Genomic DNA, 25,965 nt, shown 5'->3' on the forward strand with positions numbered 1-25,965 from the left:
TAATTCCGACATACATAATTTTCATTAATTACTTAACCAATGTCTCATTCCCTTATTTTTAACATAAATCAGTTTCAAATAAAGGTATTTCGATATAACTAAACATCATTTAATGAATTTCTGAAGTATTTTTCTTGTTACAAGTGAAAAAAGAAAGCAGAAAAAAAACTAAGTGCTAGCGTTTAAATACAATGACGCATAAATAAACGACGACGGTTGTTTCCAAATCCAGCGACCGCCACTTCTCGTGATGCCTTCTTAGCAAGATAGTCCACTGTAGTATTCCGTTCTCTCGAGATATGGACGAACGAGATACTCCATTCCTTCCTCGACCTCAACCATTCTCGAACCTCCAGAATCTAACTTTTGAAGTGTTTATACACTCTCCGGTCACTATTATAAGCAAAAGTTAGCTTTTTAGGTTCATTCAATAAATGATGTATGTAGTCATTAAAATGGTCACATACATTATTTATTGAATAAACCTACAAAACTAACTTTTGCTTATAATAGTGACCGGAGGGTGTATATTATTAATTGGAGAAAGTTAATTCAATTTTATTTTTTTTGTTACGTAGGAAAATATTCAATTTTATTTTAATTTGAATTAATTAGCAATAATTAACATTGAATTAATTTTAATATCTAAAAATATTAAAGACCATTAGTTATATTTATATTTTAGAATTTAAGTAACAAAAAATGCAAGCACTAAATATTTATAATAATAATTTATTTAAAATTACACTAGATATTATTATAAAGTACTCCCTCTATTTTAAATATATTTTGTTTTAATTTTTTACCTATATGCGAAATAAATTTTTTTACCTACTTGTTAAAATGTTTATTTTATAATTTAAGACTATTTATCCCATTTTCCTTTATTTATACATTCGTTTAATATTTATATCAGTTTCCTACCACATGTAATTTCCACATATGAAATTTTTCATAAATTACATAATCAATGTCTACCATTCTCGATCTTTAAAATAAATCAACTTTAAATAAAGGTGTTTCAGTATACTTAAACATCAATAAATAAACTCTTAAATTGTGCGTACATTATTAAGCAACATATATTTTAAAATGGAAAAAGTAATTAATATTTCATTAGTAGGTAATATTAATATTATGATGAATTAATATTTTGAATTTCACTCAATAAATTTTCAGTTAATGCTTTTTCAATGCAGTTTTATTATATTACTATATTATATTATATTTATATTTTATATATTATAATATTTTTCTTCTGCGTGTAACAAAAAAAAAACTATATTATAATATTTTATTTTATTTTATATTGATAGGTAGATATTTCTTTATTGATATTGATAGCTACAATTTTACATAATACCCCTGACCTTTTTATTCAAAATTCACAGAATTTCAGGGTCAACTTTCAATGAATTCATATTTGGTTTTTCTCTATTCTTTATTTTCACTCACTTTTTTTTTTCTCATCTTATCACCATTATATCTCTTACTTTTATTCTTATTTCTCATTGTTGGGTGTTATAGATGTTTTTTTATAAGCATTGGGTGTTATAGATGTGAACAAACAATTTTTCTATCCGATCTTTTCCCCTACAATTTAACACTCAATTAATTCTGTATTTACTTCCGATGAAGAAAAAAAAGTTATGTATTTACTTCTCATAGTACCTGCTGCAAATGAGGCGGTTCACGAGGCTAAGGTTTCTAAAGTTCCATCTCTTATTTTTAAAGTGGACTTTGAGAAAGCTTACGACTCGGTTAGATGGGGTTTTCTCATTTATATGATGAGGCGGCTTAATTTCAGTGAGCGGTGGATAAGTTGGGTACGTGGATGTCTTGAGTCAGCTTCTGTTTCTGTTTTGGTTAATGGTAGTCCCTCGGGAGAATTTAAAATGGAAAAAGGAATTAGGCAAGGCGATCCTCTTGCTCCTTTCTTGTTTCTAATTGTGGCTGAAGGTTTGAATGGGATGATGAGGCAAGCAGTTTCTGTTCAAAGATTTTCTCCGCTGAAATTTGGTGGTGAGTCTTCTCAGGTTCAAGGGTCCCTTTTGCAGTTTGCAGATGATGCTCTTTTTATTGGGGAGAGTAATTTACAGAATGTTTTGACTCTGAAAAGTATTCTGCGATGTTTTGAATTAGTCTCTGGCATGAAAGTTAATTTCCATAAAAGTAAGTTTGCAGGACTATCCATATCTGACTCTATGCTAAATCGGTTTGCTTCCCTGTTAAATTGTAAAGTTATGCATATCCCCTTCGTTTACTTGGGGCTCACTGTGGGTGGTAATCCTAGAAGATTATCCTTTTGGGACCCTGTGGTTGCTAAGCTGAAGAGGAGGCTAGCTAGCTGGAAAGGAAAGCATCTATCCTTCGGGGGTAGACTTTGCCTAGTGAAGAGTGTATTGAGTGCCCTTCCCCTGTTTTATATTTCTTTTTTTCGAATGCCAAAGGGGGTTGTGCAGAAGTGTAATCAACTTATGATGCGTTTTTTGTGGGGTGGCTCAGATGAGGTGAGGAAGATTGCATGGGTTAGTTGGGAGCAGATCTGTAAACCAAAATGGGAGGCAGGTTTGGGTGTTAAAGACCTTGATAAATTCAATGTGGCCTTGCTTGGTAAATGGAGGTGGCGGATGATGCATGAACGCGGGAATTTATGGTGTGATATTTTATGGACAAAATATGGAAACAAGACCCCTTCGAAAGCTTCTTTGTGGTGGAAGGATCTGAATAAGTGCTGTGTGGGTGCTGTAGCTGGGAACTGGTTTGAGAGCTGCCTTTGCCGAAGAATTGGAGAAGGGGATGCTACTCTCTTTTGGCTTGAAGATTGGCATGGCAAAGGTAAATTTAAGGATAAATTTGCTGACCTTTTTACTATTTCATCTCAGCAGAATTTGAAATTGGTAGAGCTGGGTTGTTGGTCTAATGGTGAGTGGAGGTGGACTCTACAGTGGAAATGTCGTCTGAGTGAAGGTCTTGAGGCGCAGCTTGCAAGCATGCTAGCTCTTATTTCTTCTTTTAAGCCAAGGAGAGGAGTTAATGACTCTTGGAATTGGATTAAAGAAGGAAATGGAAAATACACTGTAAGTTCTGCATATGATTCTTTGGTATCTGGCAGTTTGGTTGAGGTGGACATAGTGTTCAAATTGTTATGGAAGGTGCTTGCCCCCTCTAATGCGCAAGCTCTCTGCTGGAAATTGATGCTTAACCGCATACAAACGAAGGATAATCTGTTGAGAAGGAGTGTTCCAATTGCTGATCCAAGCTGTGGTTTATGCTCCTTGGTAGCGGAAAGTTCCTCTCACCTTTTTCTTACATGCTTATTCGCATGGGAGGTGTGGAATCAGACCCTCCAATGGCTAGGTAAGCATTTTGTTTTCCCTGCTAGCCCAAGGGATCACTTTCTTCAATTTGCTTGGGCTAATTCTCCAAAACATCGAGTTGGTTTGTCCACTATATGGCTGGCTGTTGTGTGGGTGCTTTGGCATGGCAGGAATGCGAAAGTCTTTAATGAGGAGGATTTATCGTCTACTTCGCTCTTTGAACAAGCAAGGTTGAAGGCTTGGCTTTGGTTGAAGGCTAAGAACAAGAATTTTACCCACGCTATGTCTGAGTGAATTTTGGAACCATTGTGTTGCTTGGATGATATATAGCTTTGGGTGAGTTGGTTCGTGGATTGATACTGTACTTGCTAGTGGTGACCTTGGGCGAGCTTTACTTGTTGCTGTTTGTTGGTCACTTTTCTATCTTCACGTGGTTGATAGTATACTGGAACATTTCTCTAGTTGTGGCACCTGATGGTTCTTGTTGCTGGCATATTATGTTGGGTTTTTTGGGTCTATTGTATTAAGCTCCTTAGTGGGTACTCTTTGATTCTAGACTTCTGTACTCTTTGGGTTTTCCCTAGTAAGGTTTTAATGAGGCATATTTCTGGGATCTTCCCTCTAAGGGGTGGGGGTTGTTATTGTTAGCTAATGATAGCGTAAGTTTGTATGTTTTGTCACTTTCCTCTTTTTTCTCTTGTTTTTCTTTTTGTATTGGGATTGAAGTACCCCTTGTACTTCGTTTCAATATATATTCAATGGCTTATAAAAAAAAAAAAACCTGCTGCAACCTTCCAATTAATTTCCATTTTTCCATAATTTTTGTACCGTTGCTACTATATATGCCAAACAAGCACAAACAACAAAACAAAACACTCAGTGGCCCCCACACCATGGTTATCTGCCATTCCCCATGTCACCTAACGGCTAGTTTCCCATCACCACCACCATAAATACCACACACACTCCAAACCCCACTTTGCAAAACCAGCTTCTCATTTCCCTCACTTTGTCTGCATCTCTGAGATACAAACAAAGCCAAAAACAAGTGCATATCAAGTGTGATAACCATGGCAGGTTCTTCTACAACTAGAGCCTCAGCTTGTTCTCTTTTGCTTTTATTCCTTCTCTTTGGCTTCTCTGCTGCTATGGATATCTTGGTTGGAGGCAAGATAGATGCATGGAAGGTCCCATCTTCTGAATCAGACTCACTCAACAAATGGGCACAAAGGGCCAGGTTCCAAATTGGGGACCATCTCGGTAATTAGATTTCCAAAAAAATTCAATTTGCATTTGTTAATCAAGGTCCAATTTTTTGTCAATTTTTTCACCTGGGTCATCCTTGAAATTTCATTTTCAAAATTTCCAATCTCATTTTGTTTATAAAGATTCAATTTTTATTAACATTTTCACGTTGCTCAGCTAATTTTCATTTCCAAAATTTCGTTTTTTTTTTCTTTTTTGTTGATCAAAATTCAGTCTTGAATTGATATTTTAACATGGGTCATTTTGTACTGTGTTTTCAAGATTTTCATTTTTTTGTTCAATAAAGATCAAGTTTTTAATTGATATCTTCTCGTGGATCATGTCATCTTGGTAATTTCATTTCCAAGGTTTTCATTTTTTCCATCAAAATTTAATTTTTAATTGATGCTTCCAAGTGGGTCATCTTGGAACTCATTTGCAGTTTTTTCTTTTCTAATCAAGATTCAATCTATACTTATATTGATTGGAAACCAATGATCACCTGACAAATTTTTCTCTTTTTAATTCTCAGTCTGGAAATATGATGGTGGGAAAGATTCAGTTTTGGAAGTGAGCAAGGAAGATTATGAAAAGTGCAACATCTCAAGCCCCATCAAGGAATACAATGATGGGAACACAAAGGTGAAGCTTGATCATCCTGGTCCATTCTACTTCATCAGTGGAGCAAAGGGTCACTGTGAAAAAGGTCAGAAGCTGGTTGTGGTGGTTTTGAGTCCAAGGGGAGGAAGAAACACTGGTACCAATGTTTCACCTGCACCTGCAAGTGCACCTGTTCCAACAGGGTTTGAAGGTCCAGCTGTAGCTCCAAGTCCAGTCAGCAGTGCCACTGCTTTGCAGGGTGGTCTTGTGATGTTGATGGGAGTACTTGCCATGTGGGTTTTCTGATGTGATGTGAATTTTCAATTTCATTGGATATTCATAAATCATAGATATTATTATTGTTAAGAGACTGTCACATTGAGGTGATTTTAAGTCTTATTATTATGCTACAATCATATAGATAAGAATTATATAATCTCTTGGAGTACTTGGTCAATTTTGTCTTTAACTTTTTATTTTTATTATTTTGCACATATAATATAAAGTTCTTATTATTTAAATTTATAAAATAAATTTGCAACCGATTTTTTTTATACAATAATTCAAATGCACAATATTAACCACACCAGAAAAGTTACCCGGGGCTTATAGGATGAGGATTGAGGAAGTGTAAAATATGGGGTTCGGTGTGACCAGATTTTCCTATAACATAAGAACCAACCAACACAAAAAGAAGAATTACGTTCTCTGCTTGAAGTGTCAAACAATCACATATTAAGTGTTTCCAAATCCAGACTACTTTGGTTTTCAATTGAAAATCACATTAGTTTTCAGTTAAAAACCACAGTTTACAGGGATGTGACTGAGTGTACAAAAGCACGCACAAAGGTTTTATGCCACCTTGTTCACATAGTCCTTTTTATTCACTTAGTGTGTGAAATTTTCGCCACCGTAGTTTTTTTTCCTGGTTCCTGTTTCCCTCATTGTAACGAGACTGCCAAGTACGGATTAGATATTGACACAAATCTACATTGTAAGTTTGTAATGGGGTAAATAGTCAAGTTCGTCCCTGAAAGTGTCCGCTGCCTTCAACTTCGTCCCTAAACTTCCAAAATGACACTCGTGGTCCCTAGATGTGCCAAATCTCCCTCATATGCAGTCCCTGAGTTAAAATTAGCTCACGCCGTTAACGGAAAACTGAGTTGGGATTTTTTTTAAAAGCCAGCAGCTGATGTGGCATTTAATTTCAACCCAGAAAATAATAAAATAAAATAGTTAAATAAATAAAGAACAACTTCAGGAAATAAAAAAACTCACCCTAAATTAGTCTTCATCATCTCACCGTCTTCATCATCACATCAACACCACACCAGAACCTCCTTCCATTCTGCTTCCAAATCCATGTAAGATCCTCACTCTTCCAACCCATGAAGAACCCCCACCACCGCTAGAAGAGGAGTCAGTGAAGGAGGTCCTCTCTGAAACACCCATTTCCAAACCCAACCAAGTTCCGATTTTGATAGCAGAATCGAAGACCCAAATGCCTCTACTTCAACACCCATATCCGGTTTGATGGCAGAAACAAAGACCTAAATTCCTCTACTTCAAAACCCACCAGAGAAATTCAAAACAAAGGATGTTATAGAGGAGACGAAGCTTTTTTGCCGCCACCACTGCTACCGTTACAGAGAAGAGAGAAGACGAAGCAGACAGAGGGAACGGGGACACAAAAATGGAGTCGATCTGTTCCATATTACCCATGATATCCAAATTGAATCTTCATCCAATTTGTTTTTAGATTTGTATTATGCTGGTTTCAATAGCTTAGTGTGTGTGGTCTTTTTTGGGGAATTTACGGTTTTTAACCCTATTTCACTTTATTCTGATTCTGGATCGTGGGTTCACTATAAAGTTTGTAACTTTATGTTAATTTCGGATTTTGGTAGACTTGTGGTTGCTAGTTTTGGGGCTTGTGTAATTGGTGTGTGATAGCTGTGAACTGTGTGATAATTACTCACAAATCATGATGTGGGTGCACCTTGGTGCTGGATTGAAAGGGTGTGATATATTGTAGTAGAATGTGGTGCGCGTTATTTGTGGGAAAAGCTTTGGTTCAGATTCTGCTCTTGCCCCTTAAGCCTATTTCTTTTGTCTGCTGTGATTAGCTTGCTTTACTTCACTAGTTTTCTATCTAAGTCTGTTGCATTTTAATCTCTATGTTTTTTTACTGATTACTTCTTTTATAATGGGTGCTAGATTTGGGGTGAGGGACAGTGTGAGAGGGAGGGGATGAGGGTGGGAAGAAGAAGAAGATGAAGATGGAGGAGGGTGATGGTGGTGGACTGGTGGGGAGAGGTAGAGGAAGATGGGGGAGAGAAAGAATTTCTTTTCAACCATAGGGACAAAATTGAAGCCTTTAAAATTTTCACAACATTCAAGGACTAAATTGAACCTTTCCCAAACATTCTTAACGTTCACATGCCACGTCCCACTTCCGTTAACAGCGTGAGCTAATTTTAACTCAGGGACTGCATATGAGGGAGATTTGGCACATCCAGGGATCACGAGTGTCATTTTGAAAGTTTAGGGACGAAGTTGAAGGCGGTGGACACTTTCAGGGACGAACTTGGCTATTTACCCGTTTGTAATGTGTGAGTGTGCACACAAAACCCCACTCACTTGTTACAGAACATGAGCAAAATATTGGAAAGCCGACCGTTAGGGTATGAAAGTTCTTTCATCCAATCCATCTCTTTTATTCCTTTGAGAAAAAAAATCATTGGAATGTTTGCTAATGTGAATTGAAAGTCTATCCAAACACGAACACATACCTAATAAAAAATGTGAAAGTGTCATCTGGGTTCCTTTTGCATAAAGGGACATTTACTTTTGGTTGATATATTGTTCACAAACACGTTCTAAACCAACACTTGAAACAAAGTCAGTTTCTTTTCTCTCCCAAATCAACATTCAAGTTACAACCACAAGAAGCTTAAAGCAGACTTGGACACCATGCTGCTCAATAGAAGCAATATATACATAGTATTTTTTTTGTCGAATACCATATATACATAGTTGAAAGTGCAGTTCTAAGTTCTAACCCCTAAACACAACTTAACAGCACAGTTATCCCAGTCACAAGTCTTGCACACAGTAATGTTAACCTGATAACTGTTAAACATAACATAAATGATTAAGTGATCAGAACTATACATGCATTGCACCCTGAATGGTTGACAAGTGAAAACATTTCAGTGCATCACCCTCTTGCCATTTGGAAAAGGAGAACAGTATTGGGAGTATTAGTCGCCGATAATTGATACGATTATCCAAAACCATGGAAAAGGCAACAAGGAGACCGATACTCCCTCCCATGAACACACAGCTCTCTTCATAAAACACATGCTGCAAAAATATTCCAAAGTGAAAAACTGAGGAAGAATAAAAGGATAAACAATAAGATGTAAATTTTGTAGGACTCTGCAAATTCTGGTAAGCCAAACATTTGTATATGATATGAACTATGAAGTAACGACCTGTCGTAGGATAGGGCTGTAATCTCAAGCCCTAAGTTTTGAATTTTCAGGATAGGCCAGGATTAATGATGAAACCTAGTAAGGTCCAGACTATGGATATTATATATTGGATAACTAACATTAAGCATTTCAGTTACGTAACAAGGATACATTTGAAGACCGACCCTCATTTCAAAGTCTAAATATAAAAGGAGAAGAGATTTGTTAATGAGTTGGTTGGATTGTTCCCATCATTACAAATCCATGAAGCATTGACACAGAAATTGAACAAAACATAGACACAGATACATGACGACAGAGCAATGTCCAAAATATAGGATATTGGGACACTACACATGCATCTATGTATTTATGTATGTGCGTACATGTGCCTGCAACATACATACATCTGTACAGAGCATATTAGTTGATAGCATGAAAAAGTTATATCTTGACCATTCATGTATAGCTCCTCTCACTTCGCATCTACTCAATTAATACAACATATATTTGTACATACAGGTCTCGTATACAAGATTGAGAAGAGGAAGGAGGAACATTCCCAAGTGAAGTGTTGAAGACCTTTCTTAATATTTTTCAAGTTTTAACTTTTTTATACATATTTTAAGTTGACTTTTTGAAAGTGTTATTCAAAACAAAACTTTTTCATGTGTTCTTCAAGTATGTCAGGTGTCAGGCCTAACTTAAGTCTCTGCTACGTGTGCAAGAAGTGTTTGGCGGCGTGCGTCCAATGTGACATAAAAACTGTTAGATACGTGACATAAGAGGTTTCCGATACGTGACATTAAAGTATCACCCGGTTGTCCGTTGAAAACGTGTCGGACACATCAAATAAAAGAAGTGTTAATAACTTGGTAGTTACAAGATGGCATTTTTCCATGGGTGGGAGGGGTAGCTCACTTGGTTGAGCTAAGGGTAGAAATAGGTGTTGGAGATGGAGGTCCAGGGTTCGAACCCTGAGGAGAGCATTTGTAATTACTAACAACTAACCACTAACATTTGCCTATAAAAAAAAAACCAAGATGGCATTTTCCCCCTTTAAACTAGGGGAGTAGCCTTCATAACAGGCCTCGGATTTAGAACTCTATCAGGACTAGATGCAGGCTAGTATTCAATTACATCACAAGCGTGTTTGGATACCTGTTAGAATTTAGAAAGTATGAAAGTGGAAAAATAACACATCCCGAGGCACTTTTTGTTGAAGTAGCAATTGTTACCTCAATAAAAAGTGCATCGAGAAGTGTTATTTTACCACTTTCATACTTTCCAACGGGCTCTACGTGTTTAATATCTGGCCTGAGTTCATCTAGTGAAGTGAACTGCTCTTACAGTAAATCATGCTAGTATATTACATGGGATAAAAGTCTCAAAATAAAACCACGAGATAAGCGTCCCACTTCCTAAAATGAACTCCAATCATCAGCATGCATCAAGAAAACAAAATCCAGGGCGTTTAGTAATGAATCAAGGCCAGTCAAGTTAAGTGATATGGTGATTGTTTTCAAAGGCAAAAGAAGCACCACAGTAACAACATTATGATAAAAATCAAGTTAACACTAACAGTAATCAGCCTAAGGAATTAGAAGGCTTTAAAGTTAAAATAGCCTGATATTCAAAATAATGATATAAAATCTGAATAGAATAAATCCTAAGGAACTAATTTTTTATAATCCCTAAGGAACTATTTACAGTGTGCTCATTATATACCCTTGATCCCACAACTTATTAACAGCATATCCCCTGTCCCATCCATATTTGAACGCGTGGTAACCATATATGCTCCCTGAATCCAGAGCTTTGATACCAAAATTATAGGTACCAGAGAATTAAGAACAATTTAACAAAGAAACACTTATGTATTATAGTATCACAAGCCTGGGTATAGCTCCAGATTCCCAGAGTATAAGCAAATACAACGAAAGCAACAAGAAAATAGGAAACAGGGCAATTTCAAGAGTGCCTAATCTCCCCATAATTCCCACCCCAGTTCTTCCTACCTCTCTTTTCCCTCCATACACAGTTATACCCCCTGATTCTCTCTCTCATTCCCACTCAGGTGATTACCTCACACACTTCTCACTCCGTGCGACCTAAGCAAGGAAGCTAGTACTAATTCTATTAGGTGGTATCAGGTGCATCGCACCTCTTCCTCCTCCTTTTGTAGCCTTTAGTAACTTCGGGCCTGTTATTAGCAACTTGGTCTGCATCAGATGCTCATGCAGACTTTAGGCTCACAAAACCCTCAATGGGCCTCAAAGAAGTATAGTGGCCATTGAATAACACCTTGGAGACTTGGTGTGATTGTAACTCTTTTGAATTTGTCCAAATGAGTCCACTTGAGGTGTGTTAGGGGGTTTGGGAGGATAAAGGTTATGCAAGTATCATTACTCGTAAGATAATATTAAGTTACAATGGTTCACTCTCAATTGGAATCAACATATCCTAAACTATAGATCATAATGCAGCTACTCTACCAAAATACATAAAATATGAGGGCATCACAGGAAAATGTACCATAATTAGGGAAAATTAGGCTGCAGGTAGCTAATCATCATCATCTGAAATGTCAATTACTATTGCTTCCTTGCTATTTCCCCTATTATCAACACGAAGTTCCCCTGTTTCTTTCTCAAGGAATTCCTTTGCACCAGTTTGAGCTGATTGTTCTTCAGAAGATGTATACTTTCTTTTTTGACCAGCCTGCTCCTCACAGTTCATATTTGGACCCTCCCCTCTACTTGTGTTCCTCATATCTTGCCTCTGGGCTGTATGTAATAAGCAATTATTTACAAACAGATATGCCATTCAAAATGAAAGACACGTACACAAGGTAAACAAAGCGGGAACTCAACTAAAACCCAAATCATTCAATCCATGGTCAAAGTCGGTGCTTGCACAAAGTTCAAGTATTGAGCCCCTCTAAAAAACATCGATATGATGACAAATTGCAAATTACTTTCTTACTTCCTATACTTAAATCCTAGTCAACAATTATAATCTAACTAATTGAATCATTTATCATCCCCAAGGTGGTTACCACTAGCCAGCAGTAATAACAAAAAACACACAATACCAATAATAAACAATATCACAGCAGGAAACACATTAGTAGAATGTCGAGAAGCACTGGACCAAAACAGATAAAAACCAACAAAGAAAACACATTTCTTTGGTGAGTTAGAAATGACACATGAATTGATGGTAGTGAGGACCAAAGTAAGGTTTGAGTTTTCTAAGAATATGATGTGCGTCTTTTGGAGGAATAGTTGGCTATTTTTGTAAAAACAAAACACTTCAAAAACCAGCCCTAAAAGCACCAGAAACCAATACAGGTCATGCAACTTGACTCCAACTCGATTGAAGTGCAATGTGCACACAACTTTGAATCATGTGATTTGAGCCAATTGTGAATCATGCTATTCAGCTCCAGCTCAAAATTACAAAATGCAAATTACTTTCTTACTGACTTTACTTAGATCCTAGTAAAGAATTATAATCTAACAAATTGAATCATTCAACATCCCCACGATTAACACTCAATATAAAAAATTATCAACGCAGGAAACACAGTAGATGGATGTCTAGAAGCATAGAGGGATCAAAACAGATAGAAAGCAACAAAGGAGACACATTTCTTTGGGTGAGCCAGAAATGGCACATGAATTGATGGTAGAGAGGACCAAAGTAAGGTTTGATTTTTCTAAGAATATGATGTGGGTCTTTTGGAGGAATATTAGTCGACTATTTCTGGTCTTTTTTTTGTAAGGAAAAAACATCAACAAACCAGTCTAAAAATCACAAAAAACTGATACGGTCAAGTAACCCGACCTAATAGAAGTGCAATATGCACGCAACTTTGAATCATGTGAAACAGCAGTGAATCGTGAATCATGCAATCCAGCTCTTGGTCGTATCGAATCTGTACGTAACTGATAACAATGACCCTGTCAAATAGCCAATTATCCCAAAAGCTTAAGTTGTTGAGAAAGGGCCACATGAATGGTTTTATATTATTATTTCTACGAACACAACCAAACCCTAACATCAAACAACTGAAACAGAGAAAAGAAAAAACCTTCCAAATTCAAATAAAACTCCTAAAACACACAAGAACAAATAAAAAAAAGAATTAAAATGATGGATGCATCAAGGTTCATCCTCTAATTGAAAGCTCAACAAATGATGTAATGTTAGTACCTTCACTCAAACGCGGAAGGAGTTCCAATTTCTTCTGGAATTTGCTTATCCTGTCCTGAAAAAATAAAATAAAAAACCAACAACATCAAGCAACATGCATCATCACAATCGAACAATGATTAGCAGAAAAACACTCACAAGCTCAGATTTAAAAGGGTGGTCATTTGGGTTAATCCCTCTGCACCTCAACTTCAATGAGAAGAGGGTGGAAGTGAGTTTGGCGAGGGAGAAGAGGGAGTGAGCACGGTGAAGGAGTGGCATTTGTTCAAGGAGTTCAGGGTCGGAGAGGGAAAGGAACTCGGGTAACTGTGCCTCGAGTTGCTCAACGCTGTGCAGAGTACGGTTCAGTGATTCTATGGTGGCTTCGGGTACTGTTACGCCATCTATTTCGCTTGCTTTCACCATTTTCTCTCTTTTCTCTTTCTCTCGTCACTCGTCAGTCTCCTCAACAATGTGGGTTGTTGATGATATTTGCCAACCCCAGAAACCCAATTCACACCCCCATTTAAGGTAATAGAATGGGTGAATGGTCACTTTGGTCCTTATTGTTTCACACGTCGGGCAATTTGGTCCCTACTCTATGGAAACGTCGCCCGTGGTCCCTGATGTTACAAATCGTCGATCACGTTGGTCCCTGGCTCTTCTCCCGTTAGTGAACGTTAACGAGACGGCTGATTTGACACGTTAAGTGCCCCACTGGCCGTGCCACGTGGATTTGAATATTGAGATTTTTTTTTTTAGAGAAACTTAGAAACTTCAATTTAGTCCTTAAGACAAAATCTCCAAATCTGAAATGCTTCAATCTTTCCATCATCATCTTCCTCCTCACTCCCACCGCAAAGACCCCATCAAGCTTCAATCTCTTTATCAACGAGGACCATCATCACAGAAGAAAATTTCAGAAGCCAAAGAGAATTTGAAGGAGAAAGACAATTGAAAAACACAAATCAATGAAAAAGGAAAAACCAAATTCCAAACAAAGGGGAAACCCAGAAAATGAAACCATACCACCTAAATGAAAATTCAACCTTTAACAACCCAGATCTTTGAGTTTGACAAAGACGATGCAGTGGCAGAGGAGGATGGAGAAGGCACTGTCTTGGCACCAGGACCTTCGTGGGTTCATGGGTTGCTGCAAATTGGGGCTGGGTCGAAATCACGTCGGTTGCCACGTTTCCAAGGATGTGTGGTGGCTTCATGGATCTGGACGTATGGATGTGTAGAAAGGGGATAGAGTGGGTGGGTTTCAGAAATTGGATTTTGTTACTAGGTTTTTGAGAGCAGAGATTTTGTGGGTTTTGTTACAAGAAAAAGGAAGAAGCTTGGGTTGTTGTTCACAACCAAGAGGGAAAAGGTGAAGATGAAGATGGGTTTGGTGGTGAGTGACTGTTCACATTTGATTCTTCTTATTCTCAATTTTTCATCTTCGATTCTCACCTTATTTGTATCTTTGGTTTCTATTTTGAGTTCTTTTTTTCAATATTTTTTGTGGAAATTTCAAACATTTTGTCTCTTCAGTCAATTTTCACTGTCCCTGATCATCATTTTAACATCTGGGTGGGTATTTCTTCTGAAAAAGCTCAAAGGGTCTTATGGGTTTGATCCAACAAGTATAAAAAACCAACCTTTAACATTTTCATCATCAATCGCTATACCAGATGCGAGAAAATCTACATGTTCCAAGGAATGGTGCTTCTAATCCACCTGGTGACAACAACATTGAAGTGCTGCAGTTTTTACGGATGATTGATTTTCCTTAATTTTGTTACCTAGTTCTGAATACTGATTATCATTTTGTGTTGTTTTGGTTGGAAATGTTTTTGTTCTGTTACTTTCACTCAACATTTTTGTTCCATTTTATGATGGTTTTCTTTTCCAATTTGGAGATTCTGGTCTGTTCTAGGGTTCTTCTTTTCATATAAGGTTCACAGGGACTAAATTGAAGCTTCTAAGTTTCCCCCAACATTCCAATCCACGTGGCACGGCCAGTGGGGCACTTAACGTGCCAAATCAGCCGTCCCGTTAACGTTCACTAACGGGAGCAGAGCCAGGGACCAACGTGATCGACGATTTGCAACATCAGGGACCACGGACGACGTTTTCATAGAATAGGGACCAAAGTGCCCGACGTGTGAAACAATAGGGACCAAAGTGACCATTCACCCGTAATAGAATGGTTAAATATTAATGTAGATAAATTCTTAAATAAATATTTTATGAGTAGAAGACAAAATAAATTGTAATGTGATTTGTGAATTGTTTATATTGTAGGTACAGAAAGCATTATTCTCGTCGCAAATTGTTTTCTCATGTTTCTTTGCTAATTTTCCATAGATTTTGTTTTTTTTTTAAATAATGTGAAAAAATAAAAGAAAATAATATTTTTCTAATTTAAACAAATAAACCTTTGTTTCTTTGGTAAGAAATGTAATGGTTAAATATTAATGTTTCTCAAATAAATATTTAAATATTTAATGAGTAATAGAGAAAACTAACTATGATATTCTTAAATTGTTTATAAAACAACCCCATTCCTCTAATTTAAATTTTTTATCCCCATTTTTACTAATTTTTTTCACATTATTCAAAAAAAAAAACCCCTCTTTCAAATACACCCTTGAATAGGCATGTCAGGAAACAATGTAGTTTTTGGTTAATGTACTTCAACAAAGTAGTTTAATTTGCATTTCCTGTTTTTGTTACTAAATCAGTAGTGAGGGCCTCTCTTTATTTCCAATTTATTCTTTACATTCAAAACCGTTAAAACTTAATTTAATTCCTAGTTCTACAGCTATGTTGATGGAAAAGAATCAAACTTATCATGTTAAAAATGGACCTTTTTTATGGCCGAAAAATAAGTGGCCCTTTCGAATGTGCGTCTGGTAACCAAAAGATTGCCAACAATGTGTATATTTAAATTTTAGCCGAACTCAACTATTATACACATTAAAAATTAACAAGGCAAACTGCCCACTTTTGTTGAGGCATGCAGGAAAACACATCTATCTATATATATATATTAGAAAAGAACAACTTCTAGCATGACGTGTCGCTCTCACAGGCCAAGTTAGTGACGTGTCGCTCCCAGATTAATTCTCACCTAATATTTTACATGTAAGCTCTTTCTCCTTGGCCCCACTTGCCACATGTGCCTTGATTTTTCCTTACCTTATTTCTCCTTAATAAAAAAATACATTTTTAAATTTTAGATTTGATTAGGATTTAGGTTTTTTATTTCTTGTTTTATCATTATTTATTTTTTATTTATTTTTAGAGTATTAATTAATTTTTATGGTATTTTTATTGAATTTTCGGATTTTTAATTAATTCAGGATTTTATAAGTTTTTATTGTGATTTGCTAGATTTTTGTAGTTTTTATATATATCTTTATTTATTACCTTTTTAAATTTTAGATTTGATTTGGATTTAGGTTGTTTATTTTTTGATTTTATCTTAATTTATATATCTTATTATATATTTAATGTTAATTTCAGGAAATATGTTATTTTATTTTAGAGTATTTGCCCTAATTATCTAAGATTTACCTAGATCAAATTAAAAACAAAAAAATACATAAAAATTAATTAATAAAAACTATCAAAATCTACCAAATCACAATAAAAACACTAAAAATTATGAATTAAATAAAAATCCGAAAATTAAATAAAAATTTAATTTAATTAATACTCTAAAAATAAACTTTTTCTTCACCTAAAATTTATTTCCATAACAAATCTTGAAATCGATTTTTTAAAGGTAATTTTAAATCTAAGAAAATTTTTCATAAAATTTTAAAAAATTTTCCCTAATTGTCTAAGATTTACCTAGATTAAATGAAAAACTAAAAATTCAATAAAAATATCATAAAAATTAATTAATAAAAACTATCAAATAACAACAAAAACTCATAAAAACCTTAATTAAATAAAAATCCGAAAATTCAATAAAAATAACATAAAATTTAATTAATACTCTAAAAATAAACTTTTTATTCACCTAAAATTTATTTCCATAACAAATCTTGAAACCGATTTTTAAACAAATAAACAACATACAAAACAACCAGCAACAAAACCAAAATTGTGTTCTTCTTTGAACTTTGGCATTTTTAGGATATGGTGTTTAGTTTTCTGTTTGTCATATATGGTTTTTTTTTTCATTTTCTTCTTGGACCTGTTTGCAAAGTTTTTTCCCTGTGTTTGTTTTTGCTTGATGGGTTTTTTTTTTTGTGCTGATTAGGGGAGCTTTTGAATTTTCAGATATCTATGAAAAATGTATGGAAGGAGTACACGGGTGGCCATTGAATGACATGAAGGGTCAGTATAAATTCATGATTAAGCATGTACAATTATGGAATGTGCTGACTTACAATTTCTGATCGGCAAGGTTTTCATTACATACATTCTGTTTATTGAAGCATGAGTCAATATTCTATTCTATTCGTCTATAGCCATTCAAATTAGGACTAGCTTCTTACCAATCTTTGTTTTGCATAGCATCACTTTGACTATTGAATATGGGCAAACTTTGTGACACAATAGATTAATATGATATGATAGACATAAATAGACAATCAAATGGGTGGGAACCCATTAAAGATGCCTTTTTAGAGATGATTTTGTCTATCTACCATGAAATATCTTTAGGTTTTTCTAAAAGCATATCAATACAGTTTAGAACCTATGGATGATAAGAAACATTTTTATAAAGCTCATCATGTACCAACCTCTTTTTTCCTTGGAGTGATTGACACTATCTTGGTTAATATAAGCAGAGATAGGTTTATGGATTAATAGCTTTGCAATTAGGATTGAAATTAAGTTTGTGCGAAAAATTGAAGTTACATGCTTTTTGAGTTTATGTTTCTATTAGAAGCAAGAATAATTGCTTAAGGGCTTCTTTGCTATTCTTTTGATATATATATTGGAAACTGGCTTATGTATTTGCTCTCTCCTTGATCAGCTATTGATTTTTTGCTTTCTTTTACTTGTGTTCTATGAAATTTTCCCTGCTGAAACATATGGAACACCAAACATTTGCAGGTACCTTTTTTAATTCCCTACTGTTGATGAGTTACATCTTTTTTTAAAACAAAATTTGTTGTTTTGTGGGTTGAAGTGTGAGATTCATGTTTTGATTTTTGGGTTACTTTTTGTTTAATATCTATTAGTAGATGTTAATAAATCAACAATTGAATGGCAGAAAAAGGAATTTGAAATGAAGGAGGGAGCAGCGAGCTAAGAAGAAGCAAATGGAGGAAGAAGTTTCTCAACTTTCCGCTAAGCTTAAGGAGAAACATACCAAAGAGCTGGTTGTATAAGGCTATAGCTGCAATGGTATTATACATTCTCACTTTCTTCTCTCCTCATCATGTGACAATTATAATGTTATTGTTGTTTTCAAATATTGTTGATTTTAAATTTAAATTTAATTACATTAGTTTCTGACTTTGACTCTCTCACTTTGGAAACTCATTCAATTTGATTTCAAACATCAGAAAGATGGGAGCTCTTCCCCTTGATTTTATAATGATGATAGCAATGTCTTGCATTCTTCCTCTTGCTGAATCCGCACTACTCTTCAAGAGGTAATTTTAGCTCTTCTCATGACTTTCTAATGGACTTACATTTTTTATTTGAGTTCTCACAAGATTTCTTTCTCATTATTATTATATTAGTCCAATAATTTATTGTATTGCAGCATCTGACTGTGTCGTGATAAAGGTTATGGTAAATTAAACCTAGATTTTTTGTTTTACACCCTTCACTATAACGTTTGCACCATTCGCTGCAATAAATGAGATTGTTAACCAGAAATAGACTAAACAAATCAAAGTTGTAAAGAAATCATGTTTTAAAAGTTAACTAATGAATTTTCTGTACTAAACAAGCTGAAAAAGACTGTTACTAATTTTTTCTTAATATTCTATATTTTTTTACTCGACTTCTAATATTTATTACTTGAATTTCAAATGAGGACTCCCATCAAGGGAATAAATCTTGAGATTTAAACAAAGGATCTCTAAAGAAAGGATTTTCATGGATTTTATTGTTATATGCAGGCTTTGTGTACTACCAAATGAGATACATCTCTATTGATGATTGTATGTGAATTTTCTTGGAAGATTGAGATTCTTCAAGTCAGGTGCAGTAACATGTGGAGTTTAATCTCCAATAGACTGTTAGCACATAACCTTAAAAATTAATCATTTTTGGTTACTTATTAATTATATAGCATTAATTATAGAGCATTTACTACTCATTGTATAGGCTGATGAGTGTGTTGTTTTTGTACTCACATTGATGGAATTGATAAGATAACGATGTCAAAAAACAAGGGTCATGGACATACACACATATTTATTGGTTATAGAAAATGAACTTTGGTGATGTAGGTCATACTCTACTAATAAAATAATCCATCAAGATTGCGATTTGGAGATCTAAGCCAATTCAATGGATGTATTGTTGTTTAATATGTTGACAATTCCTTATATCTATAATTGTGCTATTGTCTTCATATTGACAAAGAATGTGAAACGAGTTCCTGTGGATCTGGATCAGGCTTAGAAGAGAAGTCTTTAAGTCAACTTTGCTTAGAATTTCTGACTCTTCTATTTCATCTGTTGTTTAATATATTTTTAATAATCAAGGTATCAATTGATATATCAAATACGATAGACATATTCCCCGTGCAACGCGCGGGAAAAAAACACTAGTTCCAACACAGAAATGAAAAAGTTAGATTTTATCATGTGTGGACATGGAGTCGATGGAAATCCAAACATAAATAAAATCTTGCTTCTTCCTTGGTTTTCCATTTGCATCGACACAATCAGGGAACCAAACACACTACATTATGTAAAACATCAGAATGTAACTTCGTATGAAGTGCAAAATATCAGCTCCAAGACTGCCAATCAAACAATATCCACAATAATCTACTGAAAGGAAGTTTCAAAAAAAAAAATCTACTGAAAGGAACATCTTGAGGATAAAGATAAAAGAAAACAAACAGACTCAATATCTAAGCCACTGTTTGGATATGATAATATTATCACGGCGCAATCCTTTTCGGGTCACGTGGATAAAGTGATGTCTTCCTAATGTTATCTAGGCCGCAGAAGAGCATTACGACACGCTCCAAACCTACTCCAAAGCCACCATGCGGTGGTGCACCATATCTGCAAATGATTAAAAAAGCAGTTACCCCCAGAAATTACCAATTAAACAGAGCTCAACAAAAGGATCAGTCTAACATGAAACATTGAGCAACTGAGGGTAAATGTGATAGATATACAATACCTGAAAGAATCGATATATGTCGATATTGTACTGACTTCAATGCCACAAGCCGCTGCACGTTCTTCCAAAAAATCTGGCACGTGGATACGTTGAGCTCCTGAAATTATCTCCTCACCTAAAGAGAAGCAATATGCAGAAATCAAATAACAGTAACCGAAACAGCAAGGTTCTACTGAGATACATGACGGTAATCTCTGTATGATGATGAGTTAAGTGCACCAGATTGTCATACCAAAGCATCGTATAGCAAAATAAATTATTGCTTACCTCTAATAAAGACATCAAATGAGTTGGTGTAAGCTGGATTGTCATAGCAGGGCATTGTATAGAATGGTCTTACAGCCAAAGGGTACCGATGAAGGATATAGAACTCCGTGCCGTACCTACAAATAGAATAGTAGCTTATATTTTAAACAATAGCTCATCACAACATTTAGTGGTAAAAAACAGAGAGAAGGGTTTACTTCTCTAGAACTAGTTTGCCTAGTTTCCTTTCTGCTTCAGTATTCAAGTCACCAAAAGGTTCAATTTCTACTCCAGCCTCCTGCAAAGAGAATTCATTAGTAGCTGCAAGACTGTCATAGTGTAAATACGAAATATCTACCGTCCTATAGATAATCATAATAGTTATTATAGGTTAAGTCCTTTTTGAGTCTGAAGGTCCAAGATTCAACAGGTTAATGAATTCCATAACCATACATAAAGAAGAAAAAATAGACAGGAAGACTTTAAGATCATCAGAGCTGTGGTGCCAATTCAGTCACCGGACCATTGTCTGATAGCACTCTAGAGAGTCAACAAACAATACAATAATGGCATCCTTTATCAAAACTGACAATTTTTTAATTGATAAGCATACAAAACTGATAAAAGTTGAGAAACAATTTTAATGACTCTGAAAAGTTATCAGACTCTCCATAGTGAACAAATCAACATGAATAATACATTAATATCATCCATCATGAGCCAATATTTTAAGCAATCCATTTTAAATTGACAAACACACTGTATGGACAGACTGAAGGGTGTCTTTTGGGCCTCGATCCCATTCAATCTGATATATTCACCCAACTAAATTGAAGGTATCTAACTGAACTTGTTGCCTAAAATGGTTTGTAATCTGACTTTATACATATTTTATTTCTGAGACTGAATTTATGCCTTTTCTCTCTGCCATGTACGTTTGACTAATTCAACTAGCTCAAGGTCACTGGAGAAGATTCACTGGCTTTCACATGAACTGGACTTTGCAAGATCTAAAAGCTTTTGGAAGCATTTTTGTATTCTGTTTGGTTGAATGCAAGATTCTAAATAGGGTTCAAATTTTTTTGTTCATTCCACCAATGTTTGCATGATATGCGCCACACACACACACACACTAGTGATAATACGAATTTAATTTGCTTTTTCTTTTGGGGAAAACATGACAGGCCTACCATTTAAAACTGAGCAAACATGAAACTACAAAGCCCGTTTTGAGTAGATGTTGTCTTTGCTATTAGTGCTTGTTATTAACGAATAAATAACTCAAGTTCTTAACAAATAAATTACAGGCTTTCAAACCTGAAATTATGGATTGTGATAGAACATGACTTCTTAAGTTGTAAATTGTAATAAATCCTTTACTTCACAGGACAGTTGTCCACCCAATTTTTTATAAAGCTTCCTCTCCCTCTTACTGCTCTTATTTCTATCCATCGCATTCTATTTTCAACAATTTCTATCATAAATAACCTTTCATTGACATTTATACATATAATTTCAAGAGTTTATGACATAAGTTATTGTTAAATTGACTTAAAAGATTTTTTAGAGTTGATATTTTATATGCTATAATATGAGATTAAAAAGTGCATGGGCTACTCCCTATAAGTGCTTTGACTCCCCCTCCGGCCCTTCCTCTCCCTCATTCTCTATCTCAGAGTGATGCAATAGACAAAAGGATAGAAGATGTAAAACATCAGACAACACCGTCATCCTATCACATTATTTAGTTAGCCCACCACAAGCAAACTTAATAGTTAAGATAGTTTAAAGCTTACCTTGAGCATTTGAATCCCTTCTTCATAAGTAAGACGCAGAGTATTTCGCAGATACTGCACATTCACAGGGCTATTGTCAGATCAGAAGCAAGAACATGTAACTAATGCACTAATTTGCACCTAATCTAGTATTACACAATAAAAGCATCATGCACTCATTACATAGCAGATCAACTAAATACTATGCAACAAATAGTGTAATAAATCCACTACATAACAAAATTATGATGATACAAAAAAAGCACCTTCAGAGGTTCAAATGGATACTGACATCCCACAGCTTCCAGATCCTTCTTACAATTCTGGTTCAAACTGTCAAACATCGCGACAAACAATTTATCAACAACATCCATAACCTGCCAAAAAAACTCAAAAATATCAGTAAGCCAAGTTATGTCCCTCAACAATTCCAAAAGCAAACACACAATATCAGCCCACGAGCCAAAAATACCTCAAAGTAATGCTTCTTAATCTCCATTTCAACATCAAGACCTGTAAACTCACACAGATGTCTGTGAGTAAAAGAATCCTCTGCTCTAAACACAGGGCCAATCTCAAAAACACGGCCAAAGTCACCACATATTGACATTTGCTTATGAAGTTGAGGTGATTGGGCCAAGCATGCAGGTTGCCCTTTGTAGTCCAGTCTAAAAACAGCAGCTCCACCCTCACTAGATCCAGCAATCAACTTTGGAGTGTGGATTTCAACAAAGTTTTCTTTCAACAAAAATTGTCTAAATGCCTGCACAACAACCCATTCAAAAGTTAACTAGATAATTCAGCTTGGTATCATATTGCAAAATGCACTTCTTAAGCAAGTATCCCAATACACATTTAATTCAATGAACTTACTAGTGACAAAAATAAATACAAAAAAACTTTTCAGAATAAATTCAGAGATGGTAGGTATTCTTTACATTTCCGACATGAGATTGAATTCGGAAAATTCCTTGGTTTGCAGGTGTTCTCAGGTCAAGCACTCTAAAGTTCAAACGTGTATCCTGATTCACTCGAACAAGTTGGTCACCAGCCTGCACCCATTGAGAAACCCCATTAACATGCAATTTGAAAAGAGAAAAAAAAGAGACAATAATAACTATATTAAACAACCACAAATCTGTAATCAGTGTTACCTGAAGAGCCTTCTCAACTTCAACATCGCTCCGAGCAGCATCCTCCAGATTAATCGGTAGAGTCGGGACAGCCCTACCCACACAGTACAATTTCCTCACTTGAATTTCCACCTACAGGCACAAAACATCATTACTCAATAGCATGATAAATCCAGTCTGAATAACCCTTTCAATAAGCACTTCCAAAAACAAAATGAAACAACTTCACAATAACTGCAAATTATCTATTGAAATCAACTTTTACATCTCATTTTTTCTTAAGCTCCCTCATCATACTTCTCCACAAGCATCAACAGACTTATGAAGCTTAGCTATGCAATAAGAAAAACCTTGTGAATGCTAATCAAAATTGACTATTATCATAGAAAATCAAAACCTTCAAATTCAGAGACTGCACAAAATCATGAACCCTAATCAACAAGAAAACCCAACCTGCTGCGTGGCGCCTTTGATGGGAGCGGCTGGGACAGAAACAACACCCACGACGTCAATGATCGACTCGCGGTTCAGCGCGGCGGCGAATTTCACCATCTGCGGACTCACCACATCTGGCTGCGCCTGCACCAAGCACTGCACAGTGAAGCCATTCTCCCTCACAACCAAAAACGCCATCTTCTTCCCAACCGGACGAATCGTCTGAGCCCTACCACGGATCTGAACAGCCCGGTCCGCCAGCGAAGCATCGAGCGCCTCAACGCGGGTCCAGTCGGAGACGTCGACAGGAGTCTTCGACTGAAGCTCAACGAGCGGGACGTCGCCGTAGTTTCCGGCGAGGGGGTCGTCATCGACGGAGAGGTTGGATGCGGCGGAGGTGGCGGCGGCAAGCTCCTGGCGGCGGCGGAGTTTCTCGAGCTTTGCGGCTTCTTTCTTGGCGGCCTTTTTGCTCTGAGATTCTTCCGATGGCGGTGGTGGTGGGTCTTGAAATTCGGAAGACGACATCGTTTCGGCGAGAGTGGACAATGTAGTAGAATGAGTGTGGTTTTTGGTGAAGGGTTTCTGGTAGGGTTGATGAAATTGGAGGAAGGGAATGGAATATATATACGGTATGAAAACTATCAACCGCACATAGGAAATTTTAGTAGGAATGGAATGAGATGAGAGTATGAGACTATCGATTTTGAAAGAAAAAATTGTTTGACCTAATAATAAGTTTTACACCGCTTCCAATCATATTCATCCATTTTGGTAGCTTATAATTAATCTTAAATTTAATAATATTTATAATAGGAAATTGATGAGATTGAATAATTGTGTAATTTTTTTTACACTATCGTCGGTGTTTAGAAATTAATCTCTTAAATTAACTTCCTAAAAAACCACTAATTAACCTAAATTAGCTCCCATTTTTTTATAATTAAGCATATAAGAATGTGAATTTGTATGTACATTTATAATTAAGCATATAAGAATGTGAATTTGTATGTACATTGCAGGAGCGTCTCATCAGTCACGTTGAACTTATGGTTTAGGAGGGCGACGTAAAAGCATGTCACGCACGCAATAAAGAAACACTTGACCTTCATGCCTCAAATACTGTGTCTTGTGGACTGCTCAAGGGTATGTGAGTCACCTGATAGGGTGGTCGGTTCTTCGGAGCCCATCCATGGGACCTACGTGAGCCAGGGACCCAACGAATTCATAGGACGTGGCGAGTGAGGGGGTCCAATGATAGATTTCAGGGCGACCTTCATACTTACTGACCAATTTCCCATTCTCCCTTACAACAAGCTGGACCCTCACTCTCTAAGCGATCTATTTGTTGGCGAGCCATAGTGATATATTTGTTGGAGAGTCATTTATTACTTTGTAACACTATTTTGCATGGTTGGGTCATTTTAGTCTAAGGCCCAAGCCTTATGGAACATTAAGGTTATATTTTTCCTAATATAAAGGGACAAAATTCATTGTAATTACACGTGCTCACTTGATATACGAAAAGACAGCTAGGTTTTGGAACCTTAATTTCGAAGGTGTTCTGACCCATTTGTCTATTCTTTTTATGTAAAGTGAGCATTTTATTTCACTTATGCGAGACTTAGTCTTCTAACACTCCTCCTCAAGTTCAACTTGACTATGAAATAAAACAAAATAACACAAGAAGCGGGAATGGTGAACTGTGTTTAAAACCTTTAGCAAGTTGAATCAATAAAATTAAACTCTTTTGAAAACCTTTTCTGAAAAATCAGTTCACATCTATTGCTAGGACTACGTCCGGACCTTGATCTCTCACTAAAATTATCCATTAATCTCAAACAAGTATTTTACAGGATTTCTCCTCTTACAAATATTATTTAGGACTTCTCTTTTACGAGTATTCATTTTCTAAGCTTCTTCAGACTCTACAACTTTAATAAGATGTAAGTTGGTTTTTACTTTTTACTTTGAATTCTCCCTTAGGAGATGAAAGTGTAAGCTCAAGTGCTCCTTTATTTATGCTAAGTGTTTAAGCTTGAAGAGAGTATTACACTAGAAATACATAAAGACTTGGATGAGTACCTCGTGGGAAAATAAGCAATGTAAGAACTAGTCTTCAGACTTTCTTCAAGTGCCCTTTATATTGTCTCCTTGAAAAATATGACTATTGGATAAATTAGGGTTACGACTTATATTCTCTTTCCAAGCTTCA

At 35.7% G+C, this 25,965-nt stretch overlaps 3 protein-coding genes and 1 long non-coding RNA gene across 4 annotated transcripts; 2 read left to right on the top strand and 2 right to left on the bottom strand.

Annotated features, from left to right (window-relative positions):
• The first annotated feature begins 4,298 nt into the window (after positions 1-4,298).
• LOC130721478 (early nodulin-like protein 15) lies at positions 4,299-5,613 on the top strand. The gene is made up of 2 exons (XM_057572278.1): positions 4,299-4,580; positions 5,098-5,613. The coding sequence occupies exons 1-2, from the start codon at positions 4,391-4,393 to the stop codon at positions 5,469-5,471; spliced, it is 564 nt and encodes a 187-aa protein (XP_057428261.1). The 5' UTR covers positions 4,299-4,390; the 3' UTR covers positions 5,472-5,613.
• A 5,563-nt stretch (positions 5,614-11,176) lies between these two features.
• Positions 11,177-13,359, bottom strand: LOC130718822 (uncharacterized). The gene is made up of 3 exons (XM_057569449.1): positions 12,998-13,359; positions 12,860-12,914; positions 11,177-11,427 (listed from the first exon to the last, which is right to left on the bottom strand). The coding sequence occupies exons 1-3, from the start codon at positions 13,262-13,264 to the stop codon at positions 11,207-11,209; spliced, it is 543 nt and encodes a 180-aa protein (XP_057425432.1). The 5' UTR covers positions 13,265-13,359; the 3' UTR covers positions 11,177-11,206.
• A 3,910-nt stretch (positions 13,360-17,269) lies between these two features.
• On the top strand, positions 17,270-19,522 carry LOC130717643 (uncharacterized). The gene is made up of 4 exons (XR_009012376.1): positions 17,270-17,902; positions 18,063-18,196; positions 18,358-18,447; positions 18,922-19,522. It is a non-coding gene; the product is annotated as an uncharacterized LOC130717643 (long non-coding RNA).
• Positions 19,523-19,699: 177 nt separating this feature from the next.
• Positions 19,700-24,413, bottom strand: LOC130717642 (aspartate--tRNA ligase 2, cytoplasmic-like). The gene is made up of 10 exons (XM_057567957.1): positions 23,772-24,413; positions 23,340-23,450; positions 23,124-23,237; positions 22,658-22,948; positions 22,452-22,562; positions 22,207-22,260; positions 20,629-20,708; positions 20,432-20,547; positions 20,165-20,279; positions 19,700-20,043 (listed from the first exon to the last, which is right to left on the bottom strand). Exons 1-10 carry the CDS (start codon positions 24,276-24,278, stop codon positions 19,917-19,919), a joined length of 1,626 nt encoding a protein of 541 aa, XP_057423940.1. The 5' UTR covers positions 24,279-24,413; the 3' UTR covers positions 19,700-19,916.
• Positions 24,414-25,965: the final 1,552 nt, after the last annotated feature.

The sequence above is a fragment of the Lotus japonicus genome, chromosome 5, assembly GCF_012489685.1.
Source record: "Lotus japonicus ecotype B-129 chromosome 5, LjGifu_v1.2".
Taxonomy (NCBI): domain Eukaryota; kingdom Viridiplantae; phylum Streptophyta; class Magnoliopsida; order Fabales; family Fabaceae; genus Lotus; species Lotus japonicus.